At 35.7% G+C, this 16,469-nt stretch overlaps 1 protein-coding gene and 1 long non-coding RNA gene across 4 annotated transcripts in view; one reads left to right on the forward strand and one right to left on the reverse strand.

Moving 5' to 3' along the window:
- The first annotated feature begins 982 nt into the window (after window positions 1-982).
- Window positions 983-3,907, forward strand: LOC141375818 (E3 ubiquitin-protein ligase RBBP6-like). 2 transcript variants are annotated; one of them, XM_073910767.1, is made up of 7 exons: window positions 1,323-1,855; window positions 2,049-2,145; window positions 2,249-2,324; window positions 2,464-2,552; window positions 2,629-2,689; window positions 2,792-2,931; window positions 3,027-3,288. In XM_073910767.1, the coding sequence occupies exons 1-7, from the start codon at window positions 1,696-1,698 to the stop codon at window positions 3,199-3,201; spliced, it is 798 nt and encodes a 265-aa protein (XP_073766868.1). In that variant the 5' UTR covers window positions 1,323-1,695; the 3' UTR covers window positions 3,202-3,288. The 2 variants fall into 2 exon arrangements, with proteins under 2 accessions (XP_073766869.1, XP_073766868.1); XM_073910768.1 differs by lacking the exon at window positions 2,629-2,689 and having other exon boundaries at window positions 983-1,855; window positions 3,027-3,907.
- A 677-nt stretch (window positions 3,908-4,584) lies between these two features.
- The window catches only part of LOC141375836 (uncharacterized), a 59,257-nt gene continuing 47,372 nt past the window's right edge, over window positions 4,585-16,469 (reverse strand). For both annotated transcript variants that reach the window (XR_012384634.1, XR_012384635.1), the window contains exons 28-29: window positions 5,236-5,297; window positions 4,585-5,127 (exon numbers count right to left, since the gene is read on the reverse strand). This is a non-coding gene — a long non-coding RNA (uncharacterized lncRNA). The remainder of the gene's footprint in view (window positions 5,128-5,235; window positions 5,298-16,469) is intronic.

Here is a 16,469-nt window from a genome sequence, read left to right on the forward strand (position 1 = left end):
TCACACCTGATAAACACCTGGGGCAACTGTACAGTAAAAAAAAAAAAAAAACAACAAGATTAAGAAATATTGCTTTAATTTGAGAGAGACAAAAAAAACTCTTCCGTGTTAAAATTTGATGTTCCTCCAGCGTTCTTACGTCAGTCTTTAATGTCAGGTGATCCTTCAAATGTCAGTGTAAATTGTTGAGTGTACCATTAGTGCTCAGTCGTGTTTTTCATAGTTACCAGTGCCGATGGAGTTTTTTTTTTTTAGAGCGTCATATTCTGCTGGAAAAGTTTCATTTTAATGGTAATATGCCATGAGCGGAGGTGTATGAGTAACTTCACAAGTTGACCATAGTCTAGAGCGATGACATGCTCATCTACTCCCAGAACCTGGCAGAACGAAATGTTGCAGCTCGTCCGGTCTTCAATGATGAGCCCAAAAGAGGCCACTTCACAGAGCCGGCCCAAGGCTTAAGAGAACTGAGAGGCAGGACAAGATGGCGGGCTGGACTTGGTTAACTTTAGATTTTACACAAATCTCATTGTTTTGTTTTTCACCTAAAATAGTAATTAAAACATCCAAGATGTGTTTTGCCTCATCAAAATGTGGAATTTGATCAGCAAACTACTCATTCTAAGACAACTATGCCTTGGGCTAAATGACTTGGCTTCAAGTACGATGCCACACGATTCAGAAATGAAGGTACAGACTGCACAAACAGATAAACGACATGATGCATCTCATTTCACCACAACTAAAGGCAGCGACAAAAAAAAAGTCAAGCTCTCACGATGATGACATTTCTCATGCAACCCTTTAGCAAGCCTACATAGTATTTATGCCTAAAAGTCACTGCATGGGTAAATAAGAAACAAGCAACACACACACACACACATATATATATATATATATATATATCCATGGGCCACTGTAAAGTAATATGGTTCTGTCATAACGTTTTGAATGAAAATCTGCATTTGGATAAGACACCTTTAGTATAGTTTTGATTTTAAGGCATAATAAAGATCAAATGCAAGTACGAGTGGATTTACATTGAAAATTTCAAACGCATCAAGAAAACCATGTGCTAAGGAAATTTCAAACCATTTGGAACGCACAGAGACGAGCTTTTGTGCAAAAATGAACTTAAAGGTGCCTTTAAAAAAGTGTCAAAGTACTTTTGAAAACAAAAAAGCAAACCCCCAATAGGTGGCAGCAAGAGGCCGCTTTATTTGAGTAAAGCATTGAACGATTCATTCAGCCAAAGAAGCCAATAGGATGAACGGACAGTTGAATCAATCCCTGAATCATCGACTCACCCGAGTCTTCTTGGCGAAGGCCTGAATCGTTCGTGCAGGGAAACGTCGCTGTGTATTATTCAGAGATGGCCAACTGTTCTGCTGTTTATTTTATTATACTTATCGCAATGATTTTACTACTACTATCAATAAAATTAATAATGATAATATTGCCGGAAGTTGTACAGCGCATGCGTCACGTGTTCATCATCAGCATCCATGACAACCGTCCTGTGGCTGTTGTTTGAATCTCGCTGTGTCGATTGGCATCTGATCTCTGCGTCCTCCGTGACAATTTTTCCAGATTATCGATATTATTGATCGTTGGATACGTCGATTGATCGCCTGCTGTTCCCATCACTCAGGTTTGACCCTTTTTATTACGCTGTGCTTTGTGTTTGTGTTCAGTATGTCTTGTGTTCACTACAGGTTCCAGAGTCGACTCACCTACGACTCGCTCCAGTTTGAAGGCCTCAACATCAGCGCGGGGGAGCTGAAGCGGCAGATCATGAGGAGCAAGAGGCTGAAGTTCTGCCAGCTGAAGATCAGCAACGCCCAGACTGATGAAGGTGAGTTGAGGAAAAGACACTTCAACTGTTCTACGCTAACATTAGATGCGTTACATCAGACACTTCTGGAAGCTGTAAGGTGGTGCTGATGCTGACATGTAGGGATGTTTTGGCTGTTTTAAAAGGCTAATGGCTCTCAAAGTATACCGTGCTCCATAATTATGTGCTGATTCTGATTTTATTTTGCTGTCAGAATACACAGATGATGCTCTCATCCCTAAAAACACGTCGGTCATCATCAGACGGATCCCTGCGGCGGGACTGAAGTCCTCAAACAGAAGATTTGTTGGGTAAGTGCTGTGAAATGAGCACACGCGTCCTCTGTTAGATGTTATATGAAGACTCCTGGTCTGTCCCTGGTGTTTTAGTCACACAAGCTCCTTTGTTTTGCAGACATCAAGCTGGACGCTGGCGTGAACCTTCACCTAGAGCTGATCCTTCACTCCTCTCACTGGAGCAGTTGTTGAAGGTATTGAACAAATGAATAGCACAATAGCAATGTAAAGCACACAATATACGCACACGCACTCAGCTTCTTAGGGAGATTTGAGATTGTTTGAAGGGTTGAGGGTGAAAAAGATTCAAATGTGCAAATGCCTGTGAAACAGACTGAGAATCTGGCTGAGGCAAAGGCGTCAGAGGAGGACAAGCTGAAAGCGGTGATGTACCAGTCCAGCCTGTGCTACTACTCCAGCAGGTGAGCGTTCAGACACTGACAGGTTTGCTTTGTGAGAGATGTCTGAGCTGATTCTCATGGTTCTGATGTTCACTAGTGAGGCCATGAGGCTGCTTGGGATCCCGGGACACCACATTAGGCACTGCCCCACTAATGTGGTAACTGGGTTTTCCAAGCTCACGGTTGCTGTGAACTTGAGCTCTTGTCCTCATCAGTCAGATTGTTTGCTCAGAGTTTGACTGTCACTCCTCAATTCACAGGGCAGCCGCTCCGCGCCGCACAAGCGCATCCGGAAGAGCACAGGGATTCCCCGCAGCTTCCTGTTGGAGGTGGACGACCCAGACCGAAAGGGAGTCATGATAGACGGCAGCGGCCGATACGTCATTCCCATCATAGACGCGTGAGTAAACTGTACTTGGCATAGCCGCATGTTCTAGTGTTTGTCCAAATCTCACATGATGTCTGCTTGTGTGTGTTTGCGCTCGATCTGTTCAGTGAGGCCTATGCTGCTGAGAAGAGAAAGAGGCCGTCCTTCTCCTGCCAGACCGAGCCTTTGCCCTCCTCGTCCTCAGCAGGTGCGGCATCTTCGGTCCGGGACGCCGGAGGGAAACGGTCCCGCTCCCCATCTTCACCAGAGACGCGCGGCGACCAGAAGAGACCACGTCGCTGAGAGACCTTCATCCAAGAGACCTGGAGCCGACGTGTAAATATTGTACATAGTTTATTAATAAAAGATAATAAAGATTATAGCCGCATGAACTGTGTGGACTGGTTAACCTTCACTCCAGCAGTGCAACACACACACACACACATACAGGCATACATGGTTTATGAGGTCAATGTGACTTTTTGGTGGTTTACGGGGACATACCTTTGCCAACATCCTACGAACATAAAACTTGTGCCAAAATTTTTTATTTGAGCTACAAAAGGCAAACAACGCTTAAAAACAGCAATTTTAGTTTCACAACACACTCAAATTAACTATGTGACATTTCACAGGCTTATGGGGACAGACAAAATCATGGTTTACAAGGTCTGTTTACATGTTACACACAAACCTAGCCCCTTCATGGTTTAAAAGGACTGATTAACACATTTTACATATCACACTATTCTGCTATTGCAGTAAGGGTGACAACAGAACAGACTCTGGCTTTCCTCAGCTAGACACCTGCTAAACCCATCTCAGTTGCTAAGGTTCTGCCTGTCACTTCTTAAATGACAAAATACTATTTTGCTTAAAATACACTTTTGATTTAACAATTCTGTAGGCTTATTGTGTTGTATCAGTTAAACAATCTGTTTAATGTACTGTTGAACAATAACCTGAAAAAGACAGCATTTTAACATTAAAGTATGAAGAGTTAATTGTTTAAGGGCCTTTGCTCTTATTTTATAGGACAGTAGATATTTTGAAAGGCAACTTCAGATAAAAAAAGAACATAATTGGCAAAGAACCTTCAACCATGAACAACCAGAAGCACAACTGTACGATAACATATTCATTATTTTATTCTTTTACTTTGCCAGAACACAAATGTTCCCCTCTGTGAACTCTGTGTGGAGTTTGCATGTTCTCTGTGTTGGAGTGGGTTTCCTCCAGGTGCTCCGGTTTCCCCCACAGTCCAAAGACAAGCGGTACAGGGGATTGAATACACTAAATTGTCCGTAGTGTGTGTGTATGAGTGTGTATGGATGTTTTCCAGTGATGGGTTGCAGCTGGAAGAACAACCGCAACGTAAAACATATTCTGGATAAGTTGGTGGTTCATTTCACTGTGGAAACCCCTGATAAATAAAGGGGTTAAGCCGAAAAGAAAATGAATGAATGAATGATTACAGCTTATAAACAAACTAATGGTATTTTAAAATTTAATTAAGTCGTTCAACAGATTATTCTTTTTCAAATTTAAATATTTATACTAGAACACAACATGGTAGTGCACTAGAATACTGTCAAATACAAAACATTGCCACTCAATGACAGAAATAAAAAAATAAACTTTTTTAATTTTACTTTTGAAGTCCAGGAAAACAGCAGGGGAACTAAACATGTATATACATTTTATTATGAAATGCATCAACTATTATCGCTCTGACAAGAACAAAAAATAGATGGATAAAAATAGATAAAAAGATAGATAAAAAGAAAAAAAGATAAAACTAGACATAAAAGTTTGATTCCACAAATTGAATGATACATACAGAATGATATGAACACAAAACAGATTAAAAACTAAATTTCGTAATGTGACAGTAATATAATGTGTTATAATGTGACTAATTAATATCATACACATTTTCACTTTTTTGTCACAGTGACAATATTTGACCATTTTCAAACATGTAAATAAAAAACAAAAAACATGTCTTTTTGCTACTCAACACTGTTGTAAATGTTTAGTCTGAGGGACTGCATTTGTGGGTTATGTATTTTTGTGTGATGGGTATTGCCCAGGCTCATGAAGCAGACGTGGACCTGGACTGTGGAGCAGTACCAGACTGTGGAGTAGTGGCAGACATGGGTTGAGAAGCAGAGGCAAACTGTAGAGCAATGTAGAGACTACCCTAGAGTGATGATGGACTGTGAAGCACTGGCATGGAACAGAAGTGGGTTTGAAAATGGTTAAATATTGTCACTCTGTGACAAGGGAAAAAAATGAAAATGTGTATAATAATAATCAGTCTTTTGAACTCATTACAGCCTTCACGTCTGCTTTTGTCCATGGTCTTCTCATGTAGGTTGTTCTGCCAGTGCTAGAGCCTGAAAGCAAACAAGATGATTAACTGTTAGCATCACTGACTTTTAATAGATCATATCAACTGTTCATCAATATCGTTTAAAAGTCTCTTTCTTGGAAAAAAGGTTAATCCTTAGGTGTGCACTTACACCATGGTTATACATCACACAACTACATGATTTAACAGCAACATATGCGAGTATAACTTTCAGTAGCTGCTTTGAATCATTGTGGACTATTGAAAGTGATATGACCTTTCCATGTAAAGACTTTTCTTAATTTTAAAAAAAGGCAATCAATAATTTCATAATATTCCCTATTATATTTTTCCACTGGAGAAAGTCTTCCGTTTTTTAGTTTAGCTGAATAATAAAAAGGTAAAAACTGCAAAGGTCAATATTATGAGCACAAAAAATAAAATAAAAATATATAAAATTATAAAAATTAAAATTTATTTTTTGATTTTTTTGTCAGCCAGATATCGCAGAGCCCTATTTAAAAATGGCCAGATACAAAAGAGAAAGTGATAAATGGAAGACATTGACGAGAAATGTAGCATAGGAAAAAGCATTTGTGCATTTGCGCTACAAGCACTGCGATAGAAAGTCTGAACGTGTATTGAGTGCTGCTGGAAACATTGCGACTCCAACTAGGTCTGCTTAATCCAGACAATGTGTCAGCATGTTAGCTTTTCTGTCAAATAATTTACCAAAAACAGTGGAGAGTTAGTAGCCTACGCTGTTTTTTCCTCAACATCTCATTTATATTGTTATCAATAGGCTAATATTTTTTGTTCTTCTTTTTATTATTATCATTATTATTATTAGTTACTATTTATATTATCACTGATACTGAAAAGTGTTATTTAGGCTATTTGTGAAGTTCTTAAAAATGTAACATTTAATTATTATACAGGAGGGGGGAACCAGTGAATATTGTCCTCACCACTTAAAAAAATGTGTAAATAAAAACAAAAAAAAAAAAACTAAAAATAAAGGATAAAAGGAAAAGCATGCTCTTCATCATTTTTCATAATCTGATTTGTACATGCTGCTGTGTGTGTGCACTTAGGCTAGACGAGCAGAGTACACACATCTAAAGTTATCTTACTGTGAGCGTTTTAATGGTCAAATAGGTGTCAAAATGCTGTGTTCAGTGATCATTTATAAGAAGCTTAAAGCACAGTTTGTTTCATATTTTTATTCTATTGTACATATTTCCCTTTGCTCATTTACAGGGAGGAAAATAACTGCATATATACAGTTGAAATCCGAATTATTAGCCCTCCTGAATTATTAGCAACCATTTTCCACCAATTTCTGTTTAATGGAAAGAAGATTTTTTTTCAACCCATTTCTAAACATAATAGTTTTAATAACTAATTTTTTATAACTGATTTCATTCATCTTTGTTATGATGACAGCACATACTTTACTATATATTTTTCAAAGTACAAGCATTCAGATTAAAGTACAATTCAAAGGCTTAATTAGGATAATTGGGCAAGTCATTAATATTGACCTTAAAATAGGTTTCAAAATATTTAAACCTGCTTTTATTCTAGCCAAAATAAAACAAATAAGACTTCCTCCAGAAGAAAAAAAATATTATAGAAAATACTGTAAAAAAATCCTGAATTTGTTAAACATCCTTTTGGAAATATTTATTAAAAAAATATAAATAAAAAATTCACAGGAGCGCTAATAATTTTGACTTCAGCTGAAAAATCGTTTTGAATAATCTTGTTTGCAATTATGACAAAAATAATCGTGATTATGATTTTTCCCATAATAGAGCAGCCCTTACTGTATGTGTAATGTAGCCTACAGTAGATTATGTGATGTGATCAATTAAAAAATACATTTTCTTTTTTCTTAGTAATAAACATGCTTTTACACTATACTGTATGCTTTAGAAAAGATACAATAGATGGTGAGAAGTATAGCCCCAGGCTGCAAAAATTAAACAAATATAAGAATGAAGTTGTTTAGCCTTTATAGCGCCCTATTAAATTGTGTTGGGGTAAAAAGAATGTTTACATTTCTTTGACTATCATGGCGATGTTATTACCTCAAATCTTAAACGTGCGCACATTGCAAGAAATGAAAATCGCGTCACAGCACACACTACAAAATATTAAGGTTATCGAGTCAATGAAACACATCACCTGATAGCAGTATAACTTGCTTTATCAATAATTATTATTATTTATTATAGGCCAGGTTACAAATATTTGAAAATCTGTCACTACATGCCAAACACTCAAAATAGGTTCCCTTTTGCATAGCTATTAGTGGCAGTTATGAATTAAATAAATGGGCATATCGGCACGTAAGGTGAGTCGACTATTATTTATTGTCTGTTTATTTTTCTCTGTTCATTTCTTTCACATGCATGCAGAGTGAACAGTCTGTGCTGTTTCTGCTTGTTTAATAGAGCGCCTCCTCTTATAGCCGGCCTATTTCGGTATAAAGGACAAAAAATTTTTTTTTTGTATACTGTATGCTATTCTATCCCCTATATTAAACACAGCAAATGTATAATTAAATATTAGAAACATAAATATTTTAAGTTTCTAAAAGCACATTTTAATGTTTAAGCATTGTTTATTGGCCGTCGGCGTCGATGATGTGCACCTCTCAAAAAATGTAACTACAAGTCGCAACGACACAGAGCGCAAGGTCGTGATTTGTTTGATGGTCGTGATTGGTCGGCTTGGCAGCGCTGACAAGTCTGGGGGCGGGACCAAGAGCCGTGCGAGTGGTGCGAGCCCAATAGAGCGATTGTTTACACGTGTGGAGTCCCATGAAGGAGCTCTGGATAGAAAGTTTTGTTTTGTGTTTATCTCATAGTTAAAGTTGTTCCACGTCCGCCGGTTCCAGCCTCAAAATGAGCGAGTTTGAGTCACTTGCATGTTCAGGAAGCGTTTAGAAAAAACAAAACAACAGCGAAGAAACTCAACACAGAGGAACATTAACACCTCACTGCCAACTAGCGTTTTGAAAGTGTTAATGCAGACCAACAGAGACATTGCGCAGAAGTAAAATAAACAGCTACGCGGCTTGCATGTGCCGTGGGTTACGCCGATCATAACGCAGAAGTATAAACCAGGCTCTATAAACTTTAATTTCATAAGTGCATACAATATAATATTAATAATAATAAGACAATTAGCATGTTTATCAGGGTAGACGACATGCAGTGAGTGGATAATTCCATATGTGCAATATGTACATTTAAATCTCTCCATTTTGCTGTAATGGCTGTGCTGTGTTTGACTGGCAATAGCTTTTAGATTATAACCCGCGACCCACTTATTAATATGCAGCCTTTTTTGATTACATGGGGCCAGTTGCACCAGCAGTGTGTAAGTTAAAATGAAGCCTAGTTGTGACTTAAAGGGACACTAATTTACAATGTACGCACTACTAAATATTTCTGTGTTGCAGCATTTCACTCAGTTTAAACCTAACGCTGTGTTCCAACTAAACATTTACCGCAGCCTCCCCCCATGTATAATGGTAGAAAAGAGATGACGGTGAGATTAGTTTACATCGAGGAGCTTGCGATGATCTCCCTCTATTCACAGCCTTATTTTCTTCCTAAATCTCGCATTTCTTTCGGTTTGTGAATGAAGAGTTTAATTTTGTTTCAAGAAATGTTTTGTGTTAACATACATTTCTTTATGACTGGGTTTTTTCTCCCTGCTATTTTTTCTTTAACGTGTAGAATATTTAAAAAATCAAGTTTTATGTTTTGATAACTTTGTGTAATTTGTGTGCATTCACAGCAAATTTTCAAAGAACAGTTATATGTAGATGCATTAGTTGCAGAATTCTAAATCAGTTTAACGATTGAAACACTTTTTATTTGATATTAGGTGATTTAATGCAACTATGTATGGCTTTACGGAGAGCTTATGACCTTACTAACTACGGTTTGCCTTAAGAGCATGTGGTGCAACCGAAGTAAAAACAACTTTAGTTATAAACATGCCAGTAGTTATTATTATTATTATTATTATTACTACTACTTCTATTATTATTAGGCAATTTTCTGAAGCAACCCCTGTAACCAATTTAGTGCTTTTGGGTTGTTGTTGTTTTCGGTTAAAGCGCAATGCCCCATTAACACCTCAGACAGGCTGCTTCATTAATAGCCAAACATTTTGTTTGAGATGAGGGCAGGGGTATATCTTGAGTATATTTCACAAGCAAGGTTGACACAAAATCCCCGGTTATATACCTTTTACCTATAGGCCAACTTCTGGTAATGTAGGCTTATATAGGCTGTTTCTATTCACAGCAACTTATGGACTGAACTACGTGTTAATTAAAATTTCTATATTAGGCTCGTAGCAATTGATATTGGGAGTCATGGAATATTGTTTGCATTTATTTTGCATATTGTTTGCAATATCCTACTTTAATAATAATAATAATAATTAATATTATATTAAAAAGTTTTTTCTATTTCTAAATAAATAGCCTACTGTAAATTAGGCCTACAACCATTAATGATTTATATATGAAATTAGAAATGAAATTCTTAATAATATTTGTAAAGGAAACAAATATAGGTCTTATATGTGCCGTTATATATATTTCAATTAATATGGAATATAAGTGCATGTTTTCACCAAAACTATGATAGATTTTTTTTTTAAATGTGTGATTGTGTAAAACAATATACTTTGCAAATAAAATAATGTTTTTTTTTTTTCTCTCTCTCTAAAGAAATTGTTACCACCTCGTTTAGAGCATCATTATGGGCATTTTACGTTATAACTAATGTGGGTCAAACAATAGATCTGTGACAGAGAAACTACAGGTTTTGGGACACACTCGTCACTACATCGTTCTTTTCCCAAACGACACATTGTACTATGATATTTCTGCCGCGAGTTACGTTGTTGTTTGGGAAACCCAGCCCTGGTGCAGAGCCAGAGGAAGAAGCGTGCTGCGCTTGTGGAGCAGATAAGAAGCAAGAGAAACTTCTAGACCAGGGGAGAGTTTCCCAAACAACGACATATATCTGAATGAAGGGGTAATCTACTGTATTTTAGCCTAATTATTATTTCTAATGTTTACACACTGTGAAATAGGCTAATCCAATCTTAAAAAAACACACACACTAAATCATTTTTTGTGAATTGTTTTTATTCCAAGCTAAATAACATTTTAGAAAATGTTGCATATCAAGCTGTTGGTATCTCCTCGCGGTTGAAATTGGCTGTTATGCGAAAAAAAACAAAAACAAATATTAGCTCGCAGGCTAGTTGCTTTTTAGATTTAATTTAAGCCTATATTCAGCTGACAGCGCACACTCAGCCGCGATACAGAGAGAAAAAGTAAATAATAGATTCTTTAATGTAAACGACTAAGAAAAACTTCGGCTATATACTCGGGAGAGGACGTAATGAGATCTAGACTGGCTGTAAAATATATACACCAATAGTAATAGTTAATCAACGCATTTTATTAAAAAAAAATCTACTCATTTTAATATTGCGATTTTTACATTTTTTAGAGAATGTCTGTTTTTATTAACTTTTCTGTCATTTATTTCAAATTTGTCATTATTTTATTAATTTGATGATGTTAATATTTTACATAGGCTATTTTATATACACATCTAAAATCATTCAAATTAAGGTTGTGACGATGAGGAAATTTCCCCACCGGTTAATCGACATGTGACAACACCGGTAATACCGGTATCATAGTGGGGGTCGGGGTTTCCTCTTTTCTTTCTGCTTTTAAATAGCTTATAAATGCATATAATACTTTCACTTTCAGTTTTGCGGGAATTGCCAATTCGGCGTAAATTGTTTGAATGGACGAATGTGATGAATGTTAGAATGTTTTTAAAACGAATAAGAAAATAAAATAGCAAGATAAGTAATTAAATTGCACAAAGTTTAAATAAGATTAAACGAATGAACAAGAAACAAATATAAAAGAAAAGCTTTCAAAATTACATTACAAAAATGACAGGTTGACACAGTCTTTAAAAAAAAATAAAAAATAAAACATTGTAAATTGGCATTTATTAACAGTGAGGTTTACTTGTTCTTTGCGAGGAATCCTGGCCAATATGTTGACCATCTCTGGCTTAAGATGGGATCTTGTGGGGCTTACTATGTTCCCCATCGTGCTGAACACACCCTCAGATGAGCAGCTTGTTGCACGTAAAGATACTTTTTGGTTACATTTGCTAACAGGGGGAACATGTTTGGTTGTCTTTTGTTGTCCTACCTGACTTCAATAGAGTGGAGGAACTATGACGTCAATTTGTATGCAAAAACCCGGAAGCGAGTTAGCATTTTAGCACTTCCGGTTCCCTCGTCCCAAAGTCAATGGGTTTTTTGAATGGGGTTTCAGTAAAATCGCTCAAATAAGGTCCGTGGCTAACACCAACTCAATATACTTTCACGTTTTGTTCTACGACATAAAACACATCAGTTACAGCACACTCTTCAACTTTTAAATCGATTATGCTTCTTTAAAAAGACGGTTGCTATCAAGTTGCTAAATGAGACTACAGGCTGCGTCGGGGGCATTATACGTCATCGAGCTGATCTGGTCTGGAGCGCAGCTCGCTTGGGCGTTTGGATTAGTCTGTGATTTAAGTATTTTCAGAATAGTATTTTATAGTTTGTTGTATTATTCTAATTGAGAATTCAGATTGTGTGTAGATAATTCCTTCACATGTAAAGGCTGTCGAGACAGATTCATTTGTTGATCATTCATTTTAATTAAACGATAATATGAAGATACTGCTCAGTTTCTTTCCTGCTCTCAGTAATGCAAACGTGTGAATAAATGTGTAAAAATACATGCATGTTAACTGTCATTTTAACGTGATCAAGTGATTTCTCGTCTTTTTTTCTTCATCAACACATTTAACTCTGTCATAACTGCAATATTTACACTCCTCCATAAAACGTATAGCAGATGTGACTGTATTGGGCTGTTTTTCGCTGTACTTCGTGACACAAAAGGAATATTGAATGTTATTCTGTGTCCATGATGATGAAACCTGCAGGCATTTGATAGACTTGTTCCTCCTCACGCCGTCGTCTGTTAAGGTAAGCGGGCTGTGTGCACGCGAGCGATACACTTATTTAAATATGTCTCATAATAATACTATATAGGCACATTTATACACATTTTTTAAACTTTTAGAACAACCGCAAAGCAAAACATGTATTTCCCACGTAAAAACGATCCAAAAGGCACAAAGGTCTATGTGTGTTTGCGTATTTATTAGTTTATAATATATAGCGTGGATTACAATATAATATACTGAGAGGTTAACTCTTTGTCATGGACGTTATTTCTAAAAATAAGCTTGATAAGTCGTCTGTAGTAGGGTGGGGCTGACGTCACTGACGAGCGCCCCGAGGGCGCTGTAGTCCGTTTATAGCCTTATGTTAGCTTTTTAAGTCTTGCGTTTGCATTTAAGATCCAAAAGTGCTCAATGTTATATTTTCGTGTGACAATTATCCGGCTGAACAAAACGTGTAAGTGTAATGAACAGTGTTTGAACACAGAGCGTATTATTCGCAATCTTCGAAAACCCTATGGGAAAATCCTATAGGGATTTCCACGAGGGAACCAGTTTTATGCTAGCAGCCGATTAGCCTACAAAGTGACGTCATAGTTCCTAGTTCCTCCACTCTATTTCTTAATGTATTATTTAGCCTATTGCATTATATATTAATAGCTTAGTCCTTATGAACAATCCGTTTATAAAATAGCCTTATTAACGAATTTATAGGCTAGTGAAGAATAAACCGAATATGAAATATGATCCTTGCATAATGATCACAACTAAACAAGCTAGCACTCATTTTATATATAAACTTTAAATAAAAAAGAAAGAAATGTTAAGAAATTAAACATTGTGTAAAAAATCTAAAGACAGGCTAAATAAAAGTAATTTTATTTAACAGGCTAAAAAAATAATCAACATGTAAATGTATAAATATTTCGATAAGTATTGTTATGGAATATTTATAACTATATGATCTTGCTTTTTTTGGTTATATCCATACAAGCTTTGAGCTCTCTTACAAGCACAGTTGACAGGCGCAGGTGTCTTATGTCACTGTCAGTGGCGGATTACACACAGCATACCCTGGCAAGATGTTTTATTTGTTGCCGATTGGCGTGTTGTTCCTTTTTTAAAACACCTTTTGTTTTTAAAATCCCTCAAGGTAATGTTGTCTATCGAGTTATATAGTCTCCCTCGGAGATATTGTAGTTCAGTAACATGCTTCGCAGCATATAACCGTGAAGCTTAAATAGGCTGAGCATATTTTTATTAATTTTAAGACACATTAATACAAACTAGCCACCGTTTGATTTTTTTTCGTTTACGTATATTTTTATCAATCGAAAAATGCAATGAATAGTTTAATTTGGTTTTCATTTTATTAGAATTAATATAATTAATAGGCTACACAACTCCTATTGGCTCGAATTGCGTTTTGACAGATAAGGCGTGACTTTCTGGCTCAAAGATATTTGTGCCTGTTAATTTCAGCGCTGTATTTTGAAAGATTTCGCAAAGGCTTCAGCTGTTCTACCTGTCAGCTGGTACCAGCCTCAGTTTTGCGACTTGACCTGTGTGGCGTTTCGATGTCTGAATGATAGCGAGAGAGAGATGAGATCAGACCTCAGATTCGATGTGTAGCCGCACTTCACAGTTACTTTATAGCAATTTTTAATATTGGCTCACCTAAATTAACTTTTCATTTATTAAAAGCCGAAATATTTCCAGACAGATGAAGCAACTTTCGGTTTTTAAAGACAGCGGCCTCAGTGATAAAAGACGCGCGCACACAGGTTACATTCTTGTAGGCATATTCATCTTTTATTTTTTTACATGAAATGCATAAAGTGCAAAAAAGAAGAGCTGAACTTCGGAAAAAGTGCTCACTTCAGTTGCCGTGATGATTGCTTTGTTTCTCTGCAGTTGGCTTGTCGATGGCGCGGCATTGCTACATCATTCTTGTTTTAATAAAAATAAGATATTTATTATTAAACACTGTGAGATGATGGTCGCGTGATTTTTAAAATGAGAGTATGCCTTGCATATTTATTCTCACGTGATAAATGAAATATGACGCATTACTATGTTCAGATTTTAATTATAAAGCATGCTCTGGCCTTAAGTAAATTATTACGAATTCTATTTTCCATTTAATTAAAATAAATATTTAATAAAAAAATAAATAAATAAAACGAATACTTAGAAAAAACAAATGTGAGGACGGTGTCACGGTAAAAACGTGATGTCACCGGTGTTGCGTCTTAAAACCGGTATCACCGTCAACACCGTCTATCGTGGCAAGCCTAATTTGCTTTTTTAACTTGTGAGAGAAAAGCGAATTTTACCTGTCAGTGGCTGCACATTGCTCCTAAATAGCATAAAGCATTTCTTTCTTTTGTAACATTCTTTTTTTTTTTTTTTACTTTAACCCATTAAAAGAAAAAGTGTCATAATAAATACAATTATTATTAAAAATGCAATTAAGTTTTGTCTGTCGCATAGTTAACTATGTGATGTGGGTAAATGGTGTTTCAATGCTGCAAGTCCTATATTTCAAACCTGCGGGAAGCACTGTAATTGATCGTTTTTTTTTCCCAATAAGGTGGTGTAATAAATACATTACAATTTTTAATTAAAAGTTATTCACATTAAATAATAATAATAAAAAACATTGGTTTAAAGAATGTTAAAAACGCAGGATTATGTTTTAAATAACTCCAAATCGAGGCATTCATTTTAGGCCTCTACAAACTACAAAACGTCAATGCAAATTAATGCAATACTATATGTAAAAACAAACTATTATATACTATAGTGGCCTATAAAAAATGGTCAATATTGCCTTATTTCTCGTCTCGCTCAGCACATGTGCATTGAATCGCAAGTGACAGATACAGAGGAAATTAATAAAAATAATATAGGCTAGATTTAAAATAATATAGCCCACCTAGCAGTTTTCTTTAAAATTATAATAGGCCTGTATATAAAAATGGACTGAAAATTCTTGTAGGCCTTTTGTGATGTTCAGTTATAAAAATGCTTATCTGTACATTTGTAAAACTGTCCTGTTTAGGCTATACTGCTTCTGCTTTTGAAAAGGAAAAAAATAGTCTGGGCTATACTTTGAATTAATCAAAAACAGTTATAGGTTCAGTTTGAAATTTAACTTGATAAACAGTTAATAATGGCACCTGATGTTCAAAGAAACATCAATGGGGCGTCGATTAGGGATGTTCGGTTCTGGGTTTTTTGGATGAGACTCTTAACTCCTAATTTTGGAGTCGGTGGAATACATATGCATTCACTTAAAATAGTGCAAGGATTAAATATGCTGTCTCATATCGCACTTTACACAATGCTACTACGTCAATTCCAACATTGTGTTGTTCTCTGGTCAGATAAAACCAGCAGTAAATCATTTCCAGCCAAAATAAAATAGTTATCAACCTAAACTTTTTTACAGCATATTTTAATTGTCTAGTTTAACTAGTTTAGTTTAACTTAGAAAATTACAATGCAATCTTGGAGACATAAAGTTAAAACATAATTTTAATATCAAAATGTTTAATGGAAAGATGAGTGGCAGAACAAATAATCCCAACTGAGCCCAAACAATGTTAAAAACTATATAGAATAGTCTAATTATTTAGTATAGTCTAAGTATCTAAATACTTTACAGAGAGAATAAAATAATCTGTGGTTGTTCATTTCTTTGTTTATTGATCGGTTGAAGTGTCAAAAAATAAAGTAGCTAGCTTCTTCATTTGATTTAATGACCAATTAAATATTAAACCACATACATGAAATATTTAACTTAAATAATTCATTCATAAACAAACCTAAAATAATAAATAAAAGCAGTGTGACAGAGCAGTATATGCTTTAAGGCACAGTCTCTCTTATAAATGTGGTTTTCTTTAAAGTGTACTTTTAAATAGCTCATTAGTTTACTCTTGAATATTACTGTTTGTTTGTGCAATTTGTTAATTATTGTAATTTAATAAAGGTGTGTTAATGAGACGGCGGAAGAAAAGGAGTGACTCAGACCTAGTTTTTGAACATTTTACCTTGACTATATTTTTATTTAAAAATCCTCTTTTGGAAGTTTTTGCGTTCCCTCGCAGATGTTTTGCGTT

This window comes from Danio rerio, chromosome 8 (genome assembly GCF_049306965.1).
Source record: "Danio rerio strain Tuebingen ecotype United States chromosome 8, GRCz12tu, whole genome shotgun sequence".
NCBI classification, from domain to species: domain Eukaryota; kingdom Metazoa; phylum Chordata; class Actinopteri; order Cypriniformes; family Danionidae; genus Danio; species Danio rerio.

Coding starts and splice junctions, on each gene's coding strand:
- LOC141375818 (XM_073910767.1), top strand. CDS start 1,696: ATGTCTTGTGTTCACTACAGGTTCCAGAGTCGACTCACCTACGACTCG. Junction 2,146..2,248: donor TCAAACAGAAGATTTGTTGG/GTAAGTGCTGTG, acceptor TTTGTTTTGCAG/ACATCAAGCTGGACGCTGGC. Junction 2,325..2,463: donor CACTGGAGCAGTTGTTGAAG/GTATTGAACAAA, acceptor CCTGTGAAACAG/ACTGAGAATCTGGCTGAGGC.